The sequence below is a fragment of the Schistocerca nitens genome, chromosome 3 (assembly GCF_023898315.1).
Source record: "Schistocerca nitens isolate TAMUIC-IGC-003100 chromosome 3, iqSchNite1.1, whole genome shotgun sequence".
Taxonomy (NCBI): domain Eukaryota; kingdom Metazoa; phylum Arthropoda; class Insecta; order Orthoptera; family Acrididae; genus Schistocerca; species Schistocerca nitens.
The window spans coordinates 219,120,190-219,146,194 of NC_064616.1; the positions used below are offsets into that span (position 1 = coordinate 219,120,190).

The 26,005-nt window shown below is 37.0% G+C and overlaps 1 protein-coding gene across 2 annotated transcripts in view; it reads right to left on the minus strand.

Moving 5' to 3' along the window:
• The window catches only part of LOC126248178 (filamin-A), a 564,033-nt gene that overhangs the window by 31,204 nt on the left and 506,824 nt on the right, over positions 1–26,005 (minus strand). For both annotated transcript variants that reach the window (XM_049948949.1, XM_049948948.1), the window contains 3 exons: positions 21,741–21,914; positions 10,694–10,858; positions 240–443 (listed from right to left, as the gene is read on the minus strand). In XM_049948949.1, the coding sequence (XP_049804906.1) occupies positions 240–443; positions 10,694–10,858; positions 21,741–21,914 (543 nt within the window). The remainder of the gene's footprint in view (positions 1–239; positions 444–10,693; positions 10,859–21,740; positions 21,915–26,005) is intronic.

Consider the following 26,005-nt stretch of genomic DNA (forward strand, 5'->3'; position numbering starts at 1 on the left):
AATATTAATCTGAAAAATCATTTGCAATCTATGGAAAATACAGAGCGTCAGAATACATACGTTATACTAATTGGTGGAACGTAATATTTAAAAACACAAACTATGAAAACCAAATTGCTGCAATTTAATGAGTTTCTTTATTAGTTGATCAAAGACATTTTGCAGATGTTGGGAGACTTAATAGACAAATTTCAATAGGATACAACTGGAAAAAGATTGTTTTAAATAATGATAGTTACCTGCACTTCTTGTATCAACGGTGAAAGAGTTGTCTGTGTGAGTTTTCCCTTCAGTAAGACCTGCACCTGTTACTTTCACTTTCTTTGCATCACCAACTTCCCGTTCACCAACATTTATCTTGAATGGTGAATTGGCAATGTGCTTTCCCAGGCGTTTTACGGAGACAACATGTTCACCTACTTCTCTTGGTGTAAATGAAATACCTGTAACATACATTTTCTAAGTGCAGCTATTTCACATGTTGAAAGTGGGAAACAGAGTGTTGTTAACTAATTTAATAAACAATTCAAAGAGAATAAATTAATTTCACAGGAATCCATCTATAGAGTGCAATGTCAGAAACACAGTACCATTCAAGCATATCAGAACTTTATGTACTGAGAATTTCATTTTATCACAAGGAATAAAAACTAAGGCCGCAATTGAATACCCAGAATTTATATCGGTTTGCATTTACTGTTTGTAAGCGAGTTCAATTTAATCCTTTGAAAGCTGAAATTTACGGTTCTGCTTTGATAGCACATATACTCCTCACTGGAATATTAGTACCAAGCACACAAAACAGTGTTGTCACATCTATGAAGGCCACCTCTTTCATAAAATTCATTTATGAGAGTTTCTAATTTTAGTTCTTCTGCTCTTTAGGAAAAGAACTTGGACGAATTTTGAAACCCTTACAATATGCACAATATACATCCTTATTAATAAGGGACAACAGTGATATACAGAAATAATTATCACACACCACATCAAATATAATAATATTAGGGTGCATTTGAAAATCCTTATCAGATTTAGAATTAGGAAAAACTGTGTTTTAACAGAAGTGAAATGTTATGCTTCAACATTATTTTCAAAGACATGATTCAAAAATATATTACTTCTAAGTGAAAAGTATGAAGCATTGTAACTTGCCAAAATGTTTTGAACCAACGACAATCAAACATGTACATCTAAGGGGATATATACATATGATATGATGTATAGATAGATATAGAGAGAGAGCAGATTAGTGGATAGGATGCAAGGGCTAGTCGAGGTTCTTCATGCTCCTGTGTGTGTGTGTGTGTGTGTGTGTGTGTGTGTGTGTGTGTGTGTGTGTGGTGGTGGGTGGGGGGGGGGGGGGGGGGGATTGTACAGTAAAAGTGGCAAAAAAGTGGAAATGTACAATTAAAAAAAAATCATGTAACCTGGACACCTGCTGGATTGTTGGATGATAGTTAAGTGATGTGCGCAAAATTTCATTGTACACTGGTGTGAGTTATGGAACCTGCCCGGTCTCATATATGGAAATATAATGAAGCTGTAGGCAAACATATCAGTATTATGTCAACCACCATACTGAATATAAAGTTAAACTGGAAAGTATATTGTAGGATTGAAAAATTTCCTGAAACAGTACAAAGTGTGTGTACATTTTTCTGATATAAACCATGTACTCATGTACCGAGAGGGTATCAAAAGAGTCGTTAGGTGCTGTTTCTCTGTTGCATACAAAGAGATTTCAAATTCTGGTTTTGTTTGTTACGTCTATGTGAGATTAGCCTAAACAGAGACTGCTCACAGTGTGTCTTGACTAACACTTTGTACTGTCACAAGATGTTATATGTAACACCTCTTTAACAGTCTGGGCTGACTCAATGTACACATCACAAGATTAGTTTTGAAGATCTCTCTAAACACGAGAGATATGGCACTTGGCATATGTTGGAAGAGACAGCTAATATGTGTTTCTGTAATTACAGAGTTGCATAAATTACCAGCATTGTAAGCTGCCACTGAAGTACACCCTAGTACAATCTATATATACCAGCATTTTCAGTGGTTACATGAAGTGAGTACGTGCAGTGTGTTATCCTGAAGTTCATTTCATTAGCTATACGTTTATATATAATGTTCGTGCAGAATGTGTCAACTGATGAACAATGTCACACATTTCTTAAATAACTGTTTTTGTGATTACATTTTCAGGTTTGTAATCGATTATTAGTTTCTGTTCAAGAATACCTCGAACGTACTATGTAATCGGGGACAAAAACTGTAATCTGCACTTACAGACATTATGAATATCTTTGAGACATTTTATTTCATTGATACATTGGAAAAGAGGAAAGAGCATTATAGTCATGCATTTTGCTTCTTCCTTTGGCAAATTAGATTCACCAGAGTGCAGTGTATATCAACTTTGGTCTTAGTATTGTATTTATGAATAGTGCCATTCGAGCTTACAGCAGTTAATGAATGGAACAGGAGGAGAAGAAAAAGGGGGTTGAGTTATCAATGTATCCTCCAATAGAATGCAGGAGGTGAGATTTTGGTTTGCATGTTCAGTAGCTAATTCCGTTTTGTCCAGTTCATATACAACATTATTCCTGTACCTCCAATAATAAACACCCAGACTTTGATAAAATCCTTTCACAGTTGTGCTAAGCTTTCCGTCATGTGACAAAGACCAGCACTTAGTCTGTCCAAACTTGTAGCATGGTACTTTGAACCCAATTTATCCTGTAGCTGCTAAACTAAAGTAGAATTATCCTTGCCTGGCTAGCCGCGTGGTCTAATGTGCTGCTTCCCGAGCAGGAAGGCATGCCGGTCCCCGGCACGAATCCGCCCAGCGGATTAGTGTCAAGGTCTGGTGTGCCTGCCAGCCTGTGGATGGTTTTTAAGGTGGTTTTCCATGTCAGCAATTGCTGCACAAACACTGTCTCCACATACGTAATAGAAGGATACCTTTATCACAGTTTGTTAATCTCACTGCTTTTCTTTAGGCTTCCTTGCAATGTTCTGATGCACCCAACCTTCCCTATGTACTTCTCTAGTTGAGGATTGTGAATTATTGTTTATTTGTCTCATAATGTACATAATCTAAATCAGACAAGTTAAACCTACGAGACATCCAAATTCCAAATGTGCTACCAAAATACATGCCCTTTCATTATTCAGTTGTTTTCTTTTCCTAGAACGAGATCTCTCTTACCTGTAATTCAGATTTTTCATGTTCTAGTTCTTTGAAGCAACAAATTTCCTCATGTACCACAACCTCTCATAATAATCTTTTAGGAAAGATTATCACTTAGCAACCCATCCTCTTTACCTTAGTAATCAACGTAAGAAAACCATGATCTTCAGTTTTCACAAAATACTCCTAGTTTAACTAACCTTGGCAGTATCATGCATTGTTTGCTTGGCTGACGAGTTTTCTACGCCTTTAACATATAAGTATAATAAAATTAAACATTGTGTGTCACTGAACTATAGAAGCAGGAAGTTCTATTGCAATTCAGTTGTTTCGAGTGCCTGTAGGTTGTCGATGCACTGTCATAATCTAAATGACTAAAAAGGTTTATTCCACATTGTAACTCCTGCCAACAGACCCAGTCGCTTTGTCATTTGTGGAAATGTGCAACTTGATAACATCATACTATAGGCAGCATGTGCAAACTGTGACAGTGAAATTAAGATTTCATCAAACATGCAGAAGTGAGAATCAATCTTATAAGGTCGAGGTAACAGATTTGTGGTGATTGGGATGTAAATGTGGCTTTACATGTTGACAATGTCAGCCATCACATCTGGTCTCTCTTATTCATGATAAGATTGTTCAGCATTTGTGAAATAAGGAGGTACGACAAGACTTAATTCCTGTACAGGTAATTAGATTACATATTATAGATTTTCAAAGCATTAAAGTTGCTCATCGACCTAAAGTTCAGATAAAACATCAACTGGAAATAGTATGGTGCACAGAGCATTAAATGCATTACAGTCAACTGGCATATTAGACAGAAACAAAGACACACATCAATGATGCCCTAGGCATGCGACATGACCACTACTGGATTGAGCAGGGACTCCATCTACAAACAGCAAGCTTTGTAAACAATCCATAAACTGCTCTGCACCATGTTGTATTGGTCATAAAGAAACATTGACGTTCTGGCAATGAGGTTTACCAGCTATGCAGCAGATTTGGAAGTTTGCCAAGGGTGTGTCACAATTAATCGATGGAGGAAACTGTTGCAATGGAAATACACATGATAGAAGCTCAGGGCTACCCTTGGAACCAATCAACTTTACAAAATGCTCACGACACTTTATGCCAAAAAGCACACAGTATCATTTCAAGTACAGATCACTGCAGCAGTAATATGAATCAACAAAAAAATGGTTCAAATGGCTCTGAGCACTATGGGACTTAACATCTATGGTCATCAGTCCCCTAGAACTACTTAGACCTAACTAACCTAAGGACATCACACAACACCCAGCCATCACGAGGCAGAGAAAATCCCTGACCTCGCTGGGAATCGAACCCGGGCGTGGGAAGCGAGAACGCTACCACACGACCACGAGCTGTGGGCTATTAATCAACACTTAAGTTTACTAGAAATTGGCATTACTGTGAGCTATGTCTGATGTGAAGTGCAGGCTGGAAAAACAGGAGTTATTTTGAAAGAAGAGATTAAGTAATTAGGTCATGTCCTCAACACAACAGACATCATACCCACAAAGTATCTAGTGGTAATACACATGCTAGCACATCCATGGAATCAGCCAGAACAAAACACTGTCTTGGGAAAACTAAATTATTATGTCAAATTCATTCCAAAAGCTGGCAATATACTGCTTTACTTAAACCTTTTACAATGGAAGAGCATTACATTCATATTTAAAAGGCATATGAAAAAGCATTTCCGACAATAAGAAAAAACCAAGAGCAGAATCATGCCCTGGCCACCTACACATCTGGAAAGATATTCCATCATCTTTTGGGTGTGTATCTGAAAAGATACTTGTAGTGGAAAGAGATGCCTCACAATGTGGCCTTGGAGCATTGCTGGCATAGATGGATCAGGACAGTCATTAGCTATAGTTTCTGCCACAAAGAAATTCTACTTTTATTTATGCAGAACAAAATTCCACTTATCAACTGACCACAAGCTGCTTCTGTTGTTTGGCTCAAAAGTCAATATTTCAGAAAAACCACTCAGCACATTTACAACAATGGGCTCCATATCACAGCTCCTAAAATTATATAATATATTAAAAGTCTGCAAGTAAATATGTGAATCCTGGTCCACTGTCACAACTTCCAATGGGGAAATATTTAGCATTTGATAAAGATAAAAATAGTCTGTTCAGTCTACACATGGGGTTGCAGGAATTTATTAAAACATTTTGGAAGTGCTACACATCATAGCTCAGATAATGAGCACTGATGAAACCTTGTCTGACGCAACTAAGTGCATAAAAATAGGTTAACCATTGGAAATGCCAGAGGATACACAACTGAATAAATGCAGCATTATCTGTCTTGGAAAGAGTTTGAGAGAATACCTCTAAGCCTCCTGCCCCCTGTTTCTTATAACATAGAGGACCACACACATCAAAGGAGCATCCCAGCAGAGACCATGCGCAGCCACCAGCAGCAAACACTGTTCCACTTTCTACACTCTGAAGAAGGACCACTGCGAGTACCTCTTCCAGTGCCCTTCTTGCCTGGAGCCCTGGTGTGGATGTGGGTGTGGGTTTGAAACTTTATGAAAGCTCAGTCCTGGACATGTGCTGTGGTGGCAGCATCCCAGTTCCACATTATGTATGAAACCACCACCAGGGAGGTCCCACAGGTGCCTCTGCCTCCCCCATCCAATCCCACCTGGCACACACACAACAGCCGCCTGATCACCTGCTACAGACCCAACCTTCTGCAGGATCAATGACTGATGCATTACCAAGCACCGGTACTCTTCACCAGGCCTCAGCTATCACATATACTGGACATAGAATGGTGTATTTTGGGCAATAACAATTGGCAGCAGAGCACTCCGAGTAGGCAGATGCCACATGCAACATAGGTCCGCCATCACTATGTCTGCAGGACATCAGGATAGTCAACTCCATTGATATCTAGCTACTGGACACCAGGGCAACTGCTCTACTCCCTCAATAACCCATAAAGCACAGTACACACCACTTCCAACACTATCTACCAGGCCAAAAGGGTATCATACTGCTGACCAGTGTGATTGGCCATACCGTGTATGGTAGGTATAATCTGTGGCATCATGTAGCCACTAAAAACTGGCATCACAGCCTGATCACTTTACTTTTTTCATTGGCCATCATGCTGCTCACTAAAGCTATCCACCACCCAGATACAGAAAATGTCACTGTGCTATCTGGATTATGTTTGCAGTGTACATTACATGGATTGAGTGTGACAGTACTGTTGACAACAACTTCCTGTTAACTGGTTTACAGACTTCCACTTTGGCCTGTCCACTGTCCAAGCTTCCTTCTACCAGACATCTCTCTGTAAGCAGCCGTATGTTCTACAGTACCGCTGAACACATTTCATATTAATTGTTATGTAGGGGCAACTGAAAATTTGTACCAGACTGGGGCTAACCCAAATTTCCTGTTTATCACAAGGCATCATCTTTATCATTAGTCTATCTGTGCACGTCCAGACCTGATGTGAACATTGCCATTGATATTTCCACCATGGATTTCCAAACCTACCACAAGGAATATAAATGAGGAGATATTTTCAGCTTCAGAGCATTTAATTCATTTTATACATTTGCTAGTCTCAACTTGACTTCTGGAGTCTGTTATTAAGAAATTTTTTCGTCATGCTCACTGTAATTTTATAGTCCAGCTGTTTGTAAAATCTGAATCCTTGTTATCTGTTATCTCTAATACCTAGGAGTACTGGAAAATTTGTTTCCTATAGACTGGTACGTAAAACTCTTTTGAAAAACTGAGGGAAAAATCAGCCTTTATTTGCTACAAGTCTCAAGATTTCAGCTGGCTGGACACAAAATTAGCTCAAATTATCAATTAAATTCTTTTGTACCTTTACTTGTGCAAAGTTTTTTCACTGCAAAATGTTTATAGGCAAAAACCATTCTGCCCCCCTAAAATCTTCTAATTGTTATGTGGTTCCATAATTAACAATAAAAACAGACAAGGATGGTTGGATAAGTCTGGTAAATTTCCATGAAAGAATGAAACATTTTTGAGGTGCCTTCATGTTTGATAGGCTTGATTATTCTGAACTGGTCAATGAGTTAACTGCAACTGAAAATGGAGAAAACCAAGTTTTGTGCTGTTATTTAAACATTATCATTTGAAGGGTTGGACTGCCTCACAAATCAAAACAGATTTAGATGAAGTTCACGTGGATTCTGCACCATCACTGAAGACCATTTACTTTTTGATTGATGAATTTAAATGTGGTTGGGCAAGCACCGAAGAAGTATGCTCTGCCCCTACAAATGAGGTCACCACAAAGGGAACCCTTGACAAAATCTATGATACGATAATGCAGGACTGCAGAATTAAAATTTGTAAGATTTCTGAGACTGTAGGCATCTCAACTGAGCAAGTGCATAATATCCTGCACAAGAACTGGCTATGAAGACGCTGTGTGCAAGGTGGGTGCCGTGATTGCTCATAGTCGACCAGAAGTGCATCTAGTACAACAATTCAACACAATGTCTGGTGATGTTTAATTGCAACCTGCAAGACTTTTTGCATTGATGTGTGATTGTTGACGAAACCTAGTTCCATGATTAGCCAGATGGGTTAGAATGACAGTCAAAGCAATTGATACGTGCTGGTGAAAATGCACAGAATAAGGCAAAGACCATTTTTTTCACCTAGTAAGGTGATGGCCACCCTTCCTTTTTTTAGGATTCCCAAAGAATAATCTTCATAGATCATTTGGAAAAAGGTGGAACTATAAGTGGACCTTATTATGCTTTATTGTTGGATTGCTGAAACTTTCACTGGCTGAAAAATGACCAAGGTTGGTACACAAAAAGGTGCTCTATCACCATGCTAATGCCCATCCCAAACATCAGGGATAACAATGGCAAAAGTGCATGAACTGGGCTTTTAATTGGTTCCTCATCCACCCTATTGGCCTATTCACCAGAATTAGCCACAAGTGACTACTTCACAATACCAAACTCAAAACTTTAGCTTTTAGGAAAGAAATTTTCACAAAATGAGGAAATGATGGTTGCAGTCTATGAGTATTCTGCAGAGTTTGGCAGAACCTATTTTTCTGATAGGATGAAAAAGCTGGAGGATCACTGGACCAAGCATGTATCCCTCACAGGGGGCTACGTCGAGAAGTAATGTCGGTTGTTTATGAAACAAAATTTTTCTTGCTTTTTTACCAGACTTATCAAACCACCATTGCATGCAAGCAAATGGTGAGAAACTTTTTTTAATCTGCATGATAAATCCAATACTTTTTCTAGTGTTTCAGATACTATTTGCAAAATTAAATATAGCTCTGAAAATGTCTTGCTTCAATATTTAGTGGAAATTAGATACAAACATCTAAACTCCAATAAAGTTCAAGTGCCATTTTTAGAAACTATAAATTTGAAGTTTGTTTAATCATGTCAGAAACGCACACTAAGTTACAGCAGTTTCACAACCATTAACAAAAATACTCCAAAAAAATTGATACCAGAAGTGTTAACATTTCTAATAACAGGTAATGGCATCAGTTAATTATATGCTACACAAATACATATTGCATATGGTGTGAGCAGTATGTAGGTAATTCACATGCTTCCTTGGTGACATCAGTCATATTCTGCAGAGAGTATGTACTTGGGCACAGTTTGCAGACGAGGTGGTTTCTTGTCTGTTCTTCACCACACTCACATAATGAGAAGTTGCACAAAAATCCCCATTTTCTCAATTTTATCTTCATTCTGCCAATGCCAGGGTGCAGCCTGTTTATCATCTTCCATATGGACCAACTTTTCTTGTGATTTGAAGGGAAGTTATCAGAAGGTATCACCCACACGGCAAGGTGGCTGGATCAGGAATGCCATGTATTTTGTCTGATGTATGAAGATGGTTAAATGAGGCTTTCTGTCAAATGAAGGAAGCTCTTTCTTAACTTGGGCCTCTGGGTTTGCCAACTGATACCCATATAAAGAATAGGTCCCCAAATTCAGTGTCTTAGATTTCTCCAGTTTGGATGCACACTCATAGTAGACATCTGCTGTAATGAGTCTGGATTTCATTTAAGGTAACATCTACTTGATTCACTTGGTTAGATCTGCACCAAATGGGACAGGTGTATTCTGCAGCTGAATAACAAAGAGCTGTGGCTGAAGATCTTAAGATGTGCGGATGTGGCCCCAGGTTGTTCCAGATAATTTCCAGAGAATATTGTGCCTTACTGATACCTTCCTTTTGGTGTTTAAGCAGTGTTTCTTATAGGTGGGTCATCAGTCAAGAGTTACTCCTGGATATTTTGGAGCAAAGCAGTGTACTGATTTACATGATTCTTTTGGGAGTAAGAAAACAATCTGCACAACTCCCCTGGATTTGAACCTACCTTCAGCACCTTCAAACATTGCCTTTCAAGCAGATAGTGCAACATCATGTTTACAAAAAAACCTCTTTGCATCTTGTGGGCACGGCTTATCAATAGTGTAGATGTTACAGAGTATAGGAACTAGTTCATTTCAATGAAAAAATGTCTGTTCTTCAGAAAGCACTAAATCATTTGAATGAGTTAATAGTTGTTTGTCACTCTATAGACTTTACTAAGGAGTGTACAGCAAGGCACTGTGTTGTAGGCCCATGTCAAGTCAATAAAAGCTAGCCCACTGAAGAGGTGCAGTAATTGGGAAGTACCTCTTCCTGGTCAAAAGTCTTCTTGTTCTGGTATTAGCAATGAGTCTACCCCGTCAGACGGTCAATTCAAAAACATTCATCCTAAGATCTTGTATAAATGACACAATAAAGTCCTTGTAGTTGTTGGTATCACTTGTGTTCTTGCATGGCTTGAATAGTTTAAGGACTCTGCTTTTCTCCATATTTTTGCTTTTATTCAGTACTCTGATCAGATCATGCTGCTCACCACAAGTGGACCTGCACTTTCATTTGTGGAAATGTTGCTATGTATTGAGGGCTTAGTTTTGTCATCGCAGAGGTGTCTAAGTAACATCCCGGCACTGTAGCTGTTTCTTCCCAAATCCAGCTCTTCCATTAATTTAATCCACTGGCTGCATTTGGATTCAGAAATTGAGACTATGAGACACAGCTCCCTTGAGATATTTGTCACTGAAAGGAGCCTTTTTGAATATGTCTTAGAAGGGAATAAAATCAGTTTGCACTTACCCTCTCCACATGAAATCACCATGAGTTGTCATATACTTTTTAAAGTACTTACACATTTGAAATTTAAGTAGTCTAGCTTAAAATGCAACTCAGTGTGTCATCTTTACAGTGAGTAGCAATCTATCCTTTTCACAATGCTATTGATATTCTGACCACGACTTTCCACTGTTTGATCTAGAGTAATGTAAATATGATAATTGAAGAAATTTTATTTCAAGTACTCAGTAAAATGTATATTTAATTGACAAATGTCATTTAACATCAGAAATAACATAGTTTCAGAGGCACTTACCGATATTATCATTTGGCAGTCTTTTCAAGAAGCAAGGCTCTTCAAGGCCACTTGGTGCTTGAATTGACGCATTCAAAGATCGGATGTCAGCATCAGTCACCTTACCTGGGAAGGACACTTCACTGCACGAACCTACAGAAATCTGATTCCTTTTCCTACCTTCACCTGTGTGCAAAAATAAAAAGAAATCTCTCAAAAATTAACATATCCAAACAAGTACAGTACAGATTACAGCCATTTCTCTGTCATTTAAGTCATGTAAGTATAATGACACTGTTGTCATAAAATTTCAACAGAAAAAAAAATTGAGACTGTCTTATTACAGATTCTAAGAAAAACAGAGATTGTTATTAAACTAATTTCAAGGACTTTTATGAATCGGACAAATTATTCTGGATTGACAAATATTTTGCAGTACAGCACGGAATTACACAAATAATAGATTAATCATTCATTCTCAAAGTATAGTGGTAACTATCCACTTATGTTAGGAAAATTTGCAACTGTACCAATTCAGGAGATCACAAAGTGACTGACAAGAGTTAAGCATGTTATCACAGTCGTGTAGCACAAAACCATCTTAAACAAGTAGCATTGTAATCCATTCAAGTCATCCACAGTTGACAGATAACTATTTGTTTAAGGGCAGGATGTAATTGGTGTTATGAGAGTGACAGGTTTGAAAGATGGCTTTAATAGCCAACTTAGCCCAACAGGGTCAATATCACTGGAAAAACTGCAATTGGAAACACTTGTCAGACTGGAGACAGGTTAAAAGCAGACAGATATGATCATATGGTCAAATGTTCGTTGTTATGGTATTCTTAGACTGTGTCTACAATTTTTATTCACTGATTCAACATTGACAATATTCAACTAGGATGTCCAGCAACCATAACATGCACCAGTATCCAATATTTGATGTTAAGAAGCAAGTTTATGAATAAGAACAATTAAAAATCCGAAGAATGAATATGTTTGCAATGGTCTCAGGGGAGATGTTTCTAATCAATTCCTGTCAGAGGTACTACCATTAGTTTAGATTTTGAGTGACAAACAGAAGGGAAATTGTGTGTCAGTTTGCATGGAGCTGAAGGACAGTCTTCATTCAGATCTGGACTTCATGTCCAAAATTATAATTTGAGATGAAACTTGGGCCTATCAGTATATCAGTATGATCCTGAGTAAAAAATTCAGAGTTCACTATGGATAATCAGTGACTCTATTCACTCTTAAAAAAGCACATGAGTCGAAAACTTAATCAAATAATCCCCCCCCCCCCCATAATGAGGGCACAGTGTGATCAGAGTTCAATCTAAGTGGAATAAATGTAAATGCCGAATTTTACAAAGGTGTACTGCAATGTTCGTAAAATGATGTACGAAGAAAAAGACCACAAAAAATGGGCCACTGACTTCCTGCTTCATAATAAAAATGTGCCATGCAACACCTTTTTATTCACAAGTTTTTGCCTGAAGTGTTCTTGTCTGACCACATCCACCTTGCTTACCAGGTTTAGCACAGTGCGACTTCTGGCTCTTCCCACGAATTAAAACTGTGCTTAAAGAAAAACATATTGCCATCATTTGTGACATTGAGAGGGTCATAACAGAACAGCTGAACATTCTTCCAAATGGAGCCGTCCAGAAATGCTTCCTGTCATTGACTACACATTAGGATAAGTGCATTGTTTGCAAAGACGATACTTTAAAGGAGATTAAATAAAATTCCATATAAGCTTATTTTGTTTCTGATAAAATCATTCACCACGTTTTGTGATCGCACCATATATGCTACTTAGATAATAGTGGGTCTGCCATACTTCCTTGAGGAATTACTAACATCACATTCGTGTCTGATGAACACTTACTATTTAAGATAACATACTCAGTTCTACAACTTAAGAAAGTGAGCCCACCACACATGTTGAAAGTTTTTTATGTTAACATCTGTATTATCATTTTAAAGAGTGATATAGCACCAAACATCTTCAGAAATTTATGATTATGCCGTCCACCTATTTATGTGTATCCATAATTGGTAGGATGACTTAAGCAAAAACAACAAGCTACAGTAAAACCCCTGTTTTTACATTTCCATATTTTACGTTTTCCCAATTTTTACACTCATTTTTGTCAGTCCCAACAGAAGTCTTATTCTTTCAATGCAATAGTTTCCCATCATTAATAATTCTGTGTTACACATTTCCCACACTAAGTTTGCTTTGGTGTTATCCCAACCTTTCACATTGATTTTAACAGAGATTTCTGCAAAGAGTGTACTATATTCCTGCTGAAAGTCAGCCTTGGAACAAAGCAGGAAGTACAGACTATAAGCAAAGTTGCTGATAATGTAACATAACATTACCACAGTTAGGCAAGATTTTCACTGTCAGGGTGTTGGATCAGAGCTGCCTGTATTATACATTCACAGTGTTCATAAGGTTGGGAAATATGCTGAGTCACTGCCTTAATGATAATAGCGATCTAACAGTACTGACTCTAGTAACAACCTTCCTTCTGCTCACTGTGTTTTACTACACCAGCTTTAAATTAATTTCACAGTCATTTATGCAAATAAACACCACTTTTGAAGACAGCCATCTCTATAATGAGCTTTCACTAATAGTTACTTCTGCGTGAAATATGCTAATCCATACTAGGCACACAGTCTTAGGTTGGTGTGACCTGATGTCAGACAAAACATTACTCCTCAAGATGCTCCATAACATGATGGCAATTTCTGCACTCTTCCTCTCCCAGGATGGTCTGAAGTATGTGATCTTGTTGGCAATAAACTGCAGATTTCGTGCCCATTGTTTCCATTTATGTAGACTGCAAACTTTAGTGTTTTAACAAATATTGTGTTACAAGCTTCATTTACTGTAATTTAAAATGATACCAATAAAAAGTCTCACATCAGAGCACAAATATCTTTTTAATGTGGTTTCACAAAAGATTAGAGCTAATAACCATTGGAAAGAAATAAAAACAATTATTTCAGGTTTTTTTCCAAAAGCAAAAGTTAAATGGTATTAATTTCATATTTAGAACAATATAAAGAGAATGCAGTAAGAGTAATTTATTAATTTTCACATGGGTTTCCTGTGATATCTTATATTTTATACCTTTTTTTTGTCAGTACGCTGAAAAGTGTAAAAAGGGGGGTTTTACTGTATGTTTTACATCACTGATGATTCCTGAAAGATCCATAATAAATTCAAACTAAAAATGTGCATAATTTCACTATATACTAAATGTAAAGCCTTGAATGAATACCACAAGGGTGTGGTTCCTTATTTATTTTTAACACTTTCAATAACATTGGGGTCATTCCAAGTCAAGGGGACCAGAGGTTCCCACTCTACCATCTCCACATCTAATGAAATTTGCTGTGAAGGTTCTGTATGGTCTTTGATGGTCATATACCAAATTTCAATTCAGTATCTTCAATGATTGAATTTTTAGGGGCTTTTAAAGAGAGGCTACTCATCTTCGCATCATATACGAAGGTGCAAATGTGTCAAGTTTGCTAGGCTTTTTTTAAAGTTCTAGCACACATTTGGTCATTTACTTTACCAGACATAGACAACTTTTTTAGGTGAAGCACACCACAGCAAAAATTTGTGATTCAGCCACACATATATATAGATACAAGCCTCTAAAGTGGTTAAGAAATTCGTCATGCTATTCTGGTAGCCGATGTTTGACCGACCACTGCTGCTTTTCATATGAACCAATCACAACTAAACTTCAGAGGGTTATTCCTACCTATAATGTCTATACATGTATGAAATTTAATTAACATTGGATGCCTAGAAGAAAATATATGCACCTGCAAAGTCGGCCAACATTTTCTATGTGAAAATTTTTGAGTATTTTTGGGGGGAAATATCTCAACTGGGTTTTGTTCAATTCTTTTTCTCTTGCCATAGCTGGAAAGAGCATGCTTTAAGCTTTCAAAGCTATACTGTTTAATTTCTGGATCTTGCATATTGATGGTAAGAATACATTTCAAATGTTATTATTTTAGCACTTCAAGAAGATTGAAAAGTAAAATATTTTGCTCATTAAGTCCCACATTTAAATTTTTTAAGTATATAAATAAGTTTCAAACATTATTTTAACATATGCCATAAAACAAGCATAATACACAACACAGCAAACTTGCAAAACAAAAACACTTAATAGTCAGTTCCAGTTTTGGTTAAATAGTTCTACAATTTTGACATGGACAGATTGAGGAAAACTGTATTGTCTTCCTGATGATGATTATTATGATGATGGTGGTGGTGGTGCTTCTAAAGTCATGAAAATATGTTGCTCAGGAATCCAGCAGGTGTCTTTAGCAGTTGGCCAGTGGAAGGAACGAGCAAAACATGTGGGTGCATCAAGCTGGGGAGGACATCTTGTTGTTCATGCGAAATTTCACACCCTTTTCCAACCCACCAAAAATTGTCATACATACAAGCAACATACTGTCCTGGTTTTAAACTCACAATTGAGGCTGCTGCAATTTTTTCATCTGCCTCAGAGGCATTAACTGTGAATGCTGTAGCATCATTGGAAACTCTGCTTACTTTGAGCCGATTACAATTAATTGGCTTAAACTGATGTTTTTCTCTTGTTCCAGATATTTTATGTTCCCTGACAAACCTTGCATCATAATAAGGTGGAATTTTTTCAAAATCTTATTTTGGTATATAAAAAAAGTTTATGCCTGGAATACTATCATCACAGAATTTGAATGAATCATATGAAGTCAATATCTGGTTGCCTAAGGGCCTCTGCAAACTAGCACAGGCTGCTAGTCTTTTTGCTGTTCCCACAATGTCATAACAAGGTGATTTGCCTTGGCTTGTTTTTTAAAAAAATAAAATTAAAAAAAAAAAATTCAGCAGGTATGCCAAAAATCACTTTGAGCAGAAGTAAATTAGTGAAATTTTTGAAATTCTTATATTGAGCAACTGAACCATCACTAAAGTAATAAATGTTCACAATGTTTGTCTTTAAATATGCTTTTAACTTCATTCGAAAGGCATGGACAGCAGTGGTATCACAATGGAGGGAGGGGTGTGTGTGTGTGTGTGTGTGTGTGTACACCCATTGCTGTGATATTAAATTGTTTCTTCAGGGTCATAGTCTTTCAAAGCGTCTTCAAGAAAAGCCTCTAGTTGTAGTTTTTCTGGACATTCCTCACACATTAATTTGACATTTTGATGAACTGCACATACACATACTGAATGTGATCCAGAAGCACCAATGTAGTGCATCATTTTGAGCTGAGCACAAAAAATTTTGAGAAGCTCAGTTGATTTTCATACTGCTTACAATACACAATGAACATTTCTTTCAGGTTTCAAAGGAGCAGGTGTTCCTGCTTGTGAATCTTTTTCCTATTTACTCTTACTGCAACACAGTCCTTTTTGTCTGGCCGTAAACAAAAAACTCAACATCTCCAAAAAAAAAAAAAAAAAAAAAAAAAAAAAAAAAAAAAAAAAAAAAAAAAAAAAAAGGACATTTTGGTTTAGTTCATCATTGCGCTTTTTCTTTTTTCGGTCTGCAGATGCTGCTAAAATCCCATCTTCTATCTTTAGTTTCCTAGACTTATTTTCCATTTTAGTCGAAACAGCAAATTCTTTAGCCATTTTTTGAATAGTCCAGCTATTTGGGGCCAGGGTCAAAATTTGAACTTTACTGCCATTTCTTGAAGCCTGAAGCTTAATCTTAAGTTCTTCAATTAAGATATTCATATCTTTATATTTTTAGCACTCTTCCATTTGTATTTGAGCAATATCTACTTGGCTCACAACAGCAGCTGTGGCAATTACCTTAGTAATGCTGCCTTGGGCTTTCAGAACTTTGTGCTTTATGTATCTCATCCAATTGCTTTTGCTGATCCATTGAAGCTGTAATTGTGAGTCTCCAAGTGATGATAATGAAGTATTAGCAGTAAAGCAAGCATCAACAAACATCCATGTCTTCAGTGGATGGTGATTCTTGCTTATCCTGGTGGGACAATTATTTTTGGGCCACTTCGTTTCTACATTTGGTACAAATTTTCTGACCACATTTAAAAACCTCATTAGTCATTAACTTCAACCTATCAGACATTCCAATGGTTACTGCTGTTAAAGTCTTCTCGGTTACGAGTTTTTCTTTACCAAATGGGTTGCAGCAAGTCTTCTGCAGGCACTAAAATTTTGTCTTCAACAAGGCATTATGTTATGAACAGATTTGGACATCTTCAGTAAAATCAAGCCCAGACCTATGTCATAGAAGCTTCCTGTCCATTGGTAACATTTCCTTGACTGATTGTAGTTAACTTTTGTTATAATAGAATGGTGATGACTTATGACAATCAGTTCCATCTGATCCACCAAAGTAATTGGGTGAAGGGGACTCTTGGTTCATTTTATACAATAATTTATTAAGCTATAACGAGCAATTTCGAAAACTCATGAATATCCAGGTTTGAAGCACAGAAGACTCAGTCTTGTTTGTATATAAAATATAGAAACTGGGCCAAAATATAGAAATTGAGCCATCAAAACAAATTGTTTTAGTGCTAACCTTCAGCAACAACAATGATGATTGATTATTCAAGCACTCAGTACTCAACACTAAGATTGTACAATGTCAATGCCAAAGATTATACCACACAGAAGACTGACACAGTGAAAATTGCCAATAATGAAAGCAACTACTGAAAATGGTGATTCAGCAATGTATCACAAATGCGAGGATAGAGCCTTAAAAACTACTGATGCTTCGTAATGCTGATGGAAACTAAATGACAGGGCATATATGCACCACCATGCTTTGTAGGGCTAAAAGGCTCTAAAGCAACATAGTATTCCATTATGACCTTCTAGATTTTATAATCTTAAGAGCATTTTCTCAGGTTTTATTATTTTATATTCTATACTGTAAAATAATGTAAAAACACTTCTTATTAACACAGTTACATTCCTTAAACCACAGGCAAATCCTATACCATTAAAAGCCATTACAATTACACATTTTTTGATTTACAACTTCAAATTGTATTAATTTTTTGTATTTATTAATAACCCATTTTCCCTACTTTTGAATAGGTATCCTTACTCATCAATATGCAAGATCCAGAAATTAAACAATGTAGCTTTGAAAGCTTAAAGCATGCTCTTTCCAGCTATGACAAGAGAAAGAGAATTGAACAACACACAGTAGAGATATTGCCTCCCCCCCCCCCAAAAAAAGCCAATTTTGCAGATGCATATATTTTCTTCTAAGCATCCAATGTTTTTTAAATTTGATCCATATATAGACATCATAGGTAGGAATAACCTCCTGAAGTTTTGGTGCGATTGGTTCATATGAAAAGTAGCAGTGGTCGGTCAAACCTTGGCTCTCAGAATAGCACGACAAATTTCTTAACCATTTTAGAAGCTTGTATCTATATATAGGTGTGGTTAAATCACACATTTTGCCATGGTGTAATTCAGCATAAAAAGTTGTCTATGTATGGTAAAGCAAATGACCAAATGTGTGCTAGAACTTCTAAAAAAGCCTAGCAAACTTGACACATTTGCACCTTCGTATAAGATGCGAAGGTGAGTAGCCTCTCTTTATAACTGAACCATTGAAGATACTGGACTGAAATACCAAGTAGAATCTTCACACTTAATTTCATTAGATTTTGAGATGGTCACATTGAGACATATTTTTTTTAAATATTGGTCCCTTTGACGTGGAATGACCCATTATGATAGTGAAATGCTTTATTCTAAAGCCATACTTTTACACTGCATCAAGAAAGATAACTATGAGGAGTGTAAAATGAATGAAGAAAAACCATCAGTAAGGAGAACTGTTCTTTACAGAAGTGTCTGCAAGGTACACTTATTACTATCACTTACGGTAGACTACTTAACTAAAATTAAATGCATATGCTTTACTCTTTTCATATTTAAAATGGTTACAAGTAATAATAATCTTAATTAATACATGGAAAAACTAGTTTTTATCAGCTGCAGATCATACCATTGTACTTTGCGATTACTGTATCTTGTAATTTGTATGTAAAATTTACACAAGAATATTATTATTATTATTATTATTATTATTATTATTATTATAATTATTTACATTTTATGGCCTTCATTGGACCACTCTAACCATCTTTATACAAAGAATTTTTCAGTTTCCTGTCAGCCGAGTACTACTTCATTCTCTTGGATCTCATCCTTCTTTCTTCATTGGAAATCACCCTTCCTATTGTCTGTTTGTTGATTCTCATTTGCATTTTGGTTTGTTTGTGTGTGTTTCCTGATTTTGTCAGTTTTGTTTCTTAAGTCTTCCAATGTAATCTGTAGCTCATCCATATCTTCCTTGATTTATGTAATCCACTTAATGTTGCACTTACTATTCCCCAATTTTTCTATTACTCTCCTGATGATCCACACAAGAATATTAGTACAGGGTGCGGCAGAACCGACTAATGAGTTTCTATCGATTACTGCTGGTGCTGTGGTAGGGCTAGGCAGTTGCACATGGTCTGCCTTTGTTCAATCACTGACCCCATTTCAATAGCCAACATGGTCTGGACAGGTGCACATTGTGGTTTTGCTGTTCACCCTTATTATGAAAACAACAGATCTGTGATCGCTACACAACGAGTTTTTCGGCGACAGTTCAACATTCCACGCAACAATGCCATTCCTGATGCAAACACAATTAAGTCCTGGAACCCACAACATTCTACTAAAGTGATAGTGTGGTGTGCCATATCACAATCTGACATCATAGGTCCTTACTTTTTTGAGGAGGGAAGAGCGACCTTGATAGTAAATTCCACATGTGATGTTCCAATGTTGCAAAATTTTCTGCATCCCAGAATGGAAGAGATTGTTGAAGAACAAGGACTGGGGGACTTGTGGTTTCAACAGGGTGGAGCTACTGTTCAAACAGCTCTAATTTCACTTTATGTTTTGACAGAAATGTTTCAGGATGCCTCGTCTCTTTGAGGGGTGATGTTGGGTGCCCCACACGGTCACCAGATTTCAGAGTTTGTGTCTACTTTATTTGGGGATATCTGAAGAAAAAGGTTTTCAAAAGCCACCCTCACACTGTATCAGAGTTAAAAGAGCAGATTATTGATGAAGTGAATGCCATACCTCGCGATGTGTGTGCAAGAGCTGCTCAAAACTTCATGGATCGTCTACAACAATGTATTGATGTGAACGGCTGCCATCTTGAGGACATTATTTTCAAAACTAAATGAATGTAAAATGGTATATTGTACTAATTTATAAAATAAAAACATTTTCTCTCTATACATCCAGATTTACTTTTTATTGCTCCTTAAAACTGCTTAGTCAGTTCTGTCACACCCTGTAGATAATAGATAGTCCTTGAAATATTAACAGCAATTAATTTATAGTACAAATATATGTGGCACGCCTTTTAGCTCTTATTTATTGCTGGAGGTTGCCAATAAAGATGTTAGAAATATTTGGCACCAGAATACAGAAATTCACATAAAATCGTGAACTATAGCACCCTTAAGATGACATACAACAGAAGTTCAATTGGATGGAGTTTACTACATGGCTGGATATGCAAATGAATGTCATTTAGCGCACCCACACAGATCAGCTAAGAGTAATGCTGTTTACATTCTGTATATAAGGGACGATTGTAAGATGAGATTCGTATTCAGAAATTTGGGTTTTGGTTGGTTATTTGTGAGAATATCGTGCTATGCCTCACACAGGTAGGAGAAACATGTACTATCACATCAGGTTTCAGCAGCAGTAAGATAATGGTCTATCAAAAACTACAGTTTATCTTTCTGTAACATTACTGCTCACAGCAGTTGGGATCCTATGGCTGTCACATGAATATGAAATAAATAGTTTCAGGAGGGTCACAACGCCATGCAGGATCTCAGCTGCCCTCATGACTAGTGCCTGAGAGACACTACATACTGTTTCCTCAGCTCTGCAGCACTGCATCACACACCTTGAGTCACAAAAGGTGTTTGCTTCGAGACAAGTATCCATACAGACAGTGTGAGGATTGTGGAACACCACAGACTGCCTGCACAGTGACCATTAAAACAACTACATTTGATGCAGCAGCAGAGAGACAGTGGTGCCCCCATCAACTATAGTTGACAAAGGAGCAGAATCACCACATCTTTTTGTATGAGTCTTGATTGGGTATACAGCATCAAGGCAGATATATCCATGTGTAGAGGCTCTGAGGAGAACAAACATTTCCAAATTATATTTGTCGTCATCATACAGGCCCCAGACCTGGCTTGATAGCCACTGGGTACACAACAGGATGATCATCATCTTATTTCTGACATGTAAAGGTTGATGGCTATGCTTTATCTTACAGGTCTCCATTACATCATCTTTCAAAATGGTAACACAAGAAAGTCAGTTGCCCATGCTGTCCTGACATGTCTCAATACAGAAGGTGTGACTATTGTCCTGGCTACAATTTTCTCCATGCCTCTCACACTATGAAAACATCTGGACATAGGTTGCTGAAAAACTGGCTCACCACCGCTCACTAACCACTGTGACTGCTGAACTCTCAAATAAGGCTGAAGCAGTACGGAATAACTGGCCTTTATGTCCTCCTCACTCAGTTCAAATTTATGCCCAGCTGAGTTAGTTCAGTTATAGTCTGGAGAGATGGCAACTCTGTGTACTAAATTTTGCACCATGTATACCCCCAAAAATGGTACAAATTTTATTTTGTCTATTTCCTACTACACTGCACACACATAATAAGTGAATTTTCATTATTTTCTATCCTTGCCGGTTTTGCAATTTTAATGAGCAAAAATATAGGGGGAAAGGGGGGGGGAGAGGGGGAGAGGGAGAGAGAGAGAGAGAGAGAGAGAGAGAGAGAGAGAGAGAGAGAGAGAGACTTTACAGACTACAGAGAGCACTATTAGCTGTCTATACACAGTAAAAGTTAAAAGCCAGTTAAATATGGTAACAAGAACCTTTATGAATAATATCTATATAAACAATGTGCTACAATACCTGTGATCTTTGCATTATAAGGGCTCCCTTTTATGTGCTTCTCTCCAAACTTGACTGAAATTTTATATTCACCAGGAGCGGTCGGAAGATAAGAAACAGAAACTGTGCCATCCTTATTATCATGACAGCTAATTTCTGCCTTGCTTGGTCCTTCAACGGCCAATGACAGTCCACCTGAAACAATAATGATTATAATTATCATGATAATCTCTGTGATATGGAACCTTAAAACCACACCACTAACATTAAAGAGTAAACTGTAAGGTGTATGGTAATTTGAGTGGCAATGGTAAAACTGCTACCCAGGTGTGAAATCTCCTGACAGATGAATACTGAACTGACCAGGACTTAAACGAGACTCTGAGCTATCCAGGCACAACTCAACCTATCTAAAAGTCTTTATTTCCGTCAGTAATTTTTTTCCTATTTTCTAAATACTACAGCAACTCATCTGCCTACATAGATGGTATCCCTGTGGGCTCCAGTCATACAGATATTTTTATGTAACTGTGTTCCATCTTGGTTTGAAGTTAGTTTTATTATCTCTTGAATTTGTACATCACTTTGTAGGTGGCCAAATATTCATAAGGCTGTCACAATAAGGCTGAGTGAATGACAATGTAAATCATTTCTCCTCCTTTTAGTATTATACTGAAGAAAGGTGGTGGTGTTTCCAAACTGATTCATTGTTGAGAAAAAACCTATGTGAGAAAATGTACTGTGAATACTTCAGGGTTAAAGGAGACAACTCACCAAAGAGCATCTACAACAACTTTCCTAGACCATTTATTGTTTTTTGGTGAGTTGTCTCCTTTAATCCTGATGTATTCAGAGTCTCCTTTAATCCTGAAGGATTTATATTTGACAAGAACTTTTCTACACCAAAATTTACTGTTTAAAGAGGGGTCTTTGGGAACTTTTACAGTGAACATCACATATTATATCATTAAATCAAAACACAAGTCTACTTTCTGATATTTTCATCTCCAAAACTTATTTTTATCCAGAAAGCAGAAGTTGCAGAGCTTAGATGTTTAAGATCTGCAATGCGTGTCTTCCAGTTTGGTTTTTTGTCAATGTACACCTATTCGCAGCACATTTTGAGGGCAGTAGGACTGAATGTAAGCTGAAAGAGAGAGAGAGAGAGAGAGAGAGAGAATTGCAGGGCAAAATTCGCTAGAGATACAGGTAAAAATGTACAAATGTGTGTTAAATATATTAATATATTTGATGTGTATGTACACATATGAAAAATCGCCTCCTAAATCCCTGGATCTACTCCAACCTAACTTGGTACACATATTACTTAACATCTCGAATGAAGTAGAGTGGGGGTAAAAACCACCAACCTCCTACTGAGGCTGGGGTGATAATGTGGAAAGAGAAGGGGGGTGGAGCAGATAAACGGAGACATGGGGAGGGGGAATTGGTACGAGAGAAGGGGGCAGGAGGAGGAAATTGACTAATACAAGACATACAGCGGCAACTCTAGGTACTTCACTTTTTATCAATTTCTGGCATATTACCTTCCTTGCAAAGGGGTTGTTTCCTGAATGGCTTCTGTTACTTTTGAATGTCTTTGGCATTTGAGAACAGCTTAGTTTTTGAACTTTCAAGTTGTAAAGTCATGTGAAGATTCTGCAAATCATTTGCAAGCAAGAAGGAGATAGATGTTAGCTGAAACTCCTTAAATTATGTTTGTTATCTGCACCTTCAGACTGCTTTTATTGTAACCCTAATAATAGTGTATCAATCAGTCAGTCAGTCTGTATTATCATTGATAAAAAGTTTGTAGACAAAGGAAATATATAGAGATTGTTTAAGGATTTGCACATAATGCGAGGGGTTTCTCAAGAGAAAATGACATTTAAGTGCATCTTGATAAAGAGTGATAGTATATTATAAGCTGTTAAATATCCATGAAGGACTAATATTTTATAATTATATTCTTATATATAGTATAAAGAGCAGAGGAAAAGTTATAGTAATAATGCGAGAGCTTCATATAAAATAAAACATTTACATTTGAAACCATATTACTTTACTGCATTATGAACCATAACTTTGGGAACAAGTGGTATGTAAAAATAAGCATAATCATTTCACAAGATATGTCAATTCAATTTATTAAATCGAGTAGTTGGAGTATTGATTTTATTTATTTATTTATTTATTTATTTATTTTTTTTTTTTTTTGAACGTAAGTGAAGGAGTACTCAAAACATGTGCAGAAGCAGTTGATATTGATAACAAGGTGTTGAAGCAAGCAAAACCTTACTACTTTCTATTGTAGTTCTATCAAATATATTTTTTCACTTATCAATAAACAAGATAGGAAAAAAGTGTGACCATCACCAAAGACTGTTCATTATGGGAACTACTCTACTTTATGTATTATATTTCACTGATTATTTATAAGCAAATTGTCCTGAACCAGCTACACTAAGTTCTCAAGTTTTCTTTTTCCACCTCCTCCTCCGGGAGAGGTGAGACTTGGTGTGATATAAATTTAACCATCATTCATGCTGTCCTGCTCTGCTAGAAGTATCTGAACAAAATGTGAATTAATGCCAAGGCCATGAAGTAAAGGCAAACAATAACACCAGGTCTTTTACTCAGTTTCATAGTGAAGTCTGACAAAATATTGATTTATAGCATCAGTAAGCCTGTTGCTATTCAACGAATGATATAAAAATATAGCACATACATACTAATTCAACCACTGAACAGCAGACTTAGTCTGAACACAAACTGCATTATATATGCCTACATATACATTCTGCAACTTTTTTTGTAGCATTTATCCCATTTAATATGGGGCTCACTTTTTCAGGATTCAGCAAATCTTATTCTATCATTTAACTTTGTGGCTGGATCCCCTTCCTGACACCACATTTGTCAATGTAACCTAAGTGATGTAAGTCCTGTGTGTCATCTGTCTGAATTGCATTAACTTAGTTCTGTGTGATATCATGTTATTACCATTTTTGTATTGTATACTCTGAGGTGAATGTGGGGACTTGCCCAGCATTTGCCAAAAGAAGCATGAGAAACTGCCTTAAAAACACACTCATGCTGACTGATGTAACAACCGATGGTCATTAGTTTGCCACTTGAATTTGACCCGAGTCTCTATCACCTTCGTGTCTCACAAGCTCGATCAAAGAGCATTATGTCATATGAACTGGTCATCTTAAGGGCCAAATAATTTTAGGTATTTCAGAGCTAATGTTTACATCCAAAGTATTTTTAGTAACTCTGCCAGACATGCAAATGGGAAATACGGATGAATCAGTATGTGCAACATCACCCACATGTGGCAAAGGCCCCTGTGATATGAACACCACCAATATCACAGTCTGGTGACTTGAAATTCCCAAAAGGGCAAATATAAGGTTGCTCAGTGGTGGACACTCTCAGTTGCTGTTTCCTCACTTTACATCTCTACGAGTGAATAATTACTACTAATGCTCTTTATAGTTGTGTTGCATAGTGCCTCAACTTACAAATGTGTGGTTTCCACAACTGCAATGCCTAACACATGCATATTAAAATAGTAGGATGAAAGAAATTTTTTACATCTCAGCTGCATACACACATGCATTAAATGCAATGGTGACATGTGAAAATCTGTGCCGGGCCACGACTCTAACCTAGATGCTCCACTTCTCTAGAATAGTTGCTTGAACTGCCTAGGCCATCTGAGCATGCCTCCCATCTAGCCCAAATGCAGATGTGGTGTTCTCTGTCAATTATCCCCTATTTGCTCACAGCTATTCAGCTGAGTACTGCAACGGTTTGGATGAATAAATGCGTCCACACAGAAGATATCATTTTGCCCCTATATGTACTTATTTATATATGTCATGTCTGCTCTTTCAGACATGTCCAGAAGAAAAGACATCACAAATATAAATATGTACAAAATAGTAGTGTTTGGACTTTATCAGACTGTCTAACTATTACTGTTTGGTTTTGTAAACTGATAGACAATTTTAGTCTGTTGTTAAAGAAGTTTATTTGTGTTCATAAATGCTGATGGCCCTAAAGTGAGTGTTACAATATTACGTGTAGTCACTAAAATTTGATTTGTTAAAAACAGGATTTAAACTACAAATTTGAACAACAACAACAACTGACTGAATTCTGGATCAAATTTCTTTACCTGCTGCACAGCTGTTATTGGGACCTAACTGCAGGCATAAACACATCTTGGTAATGGACTTCACAAGCACAGATAATTATAATTGCAGTAGACAGTTCAA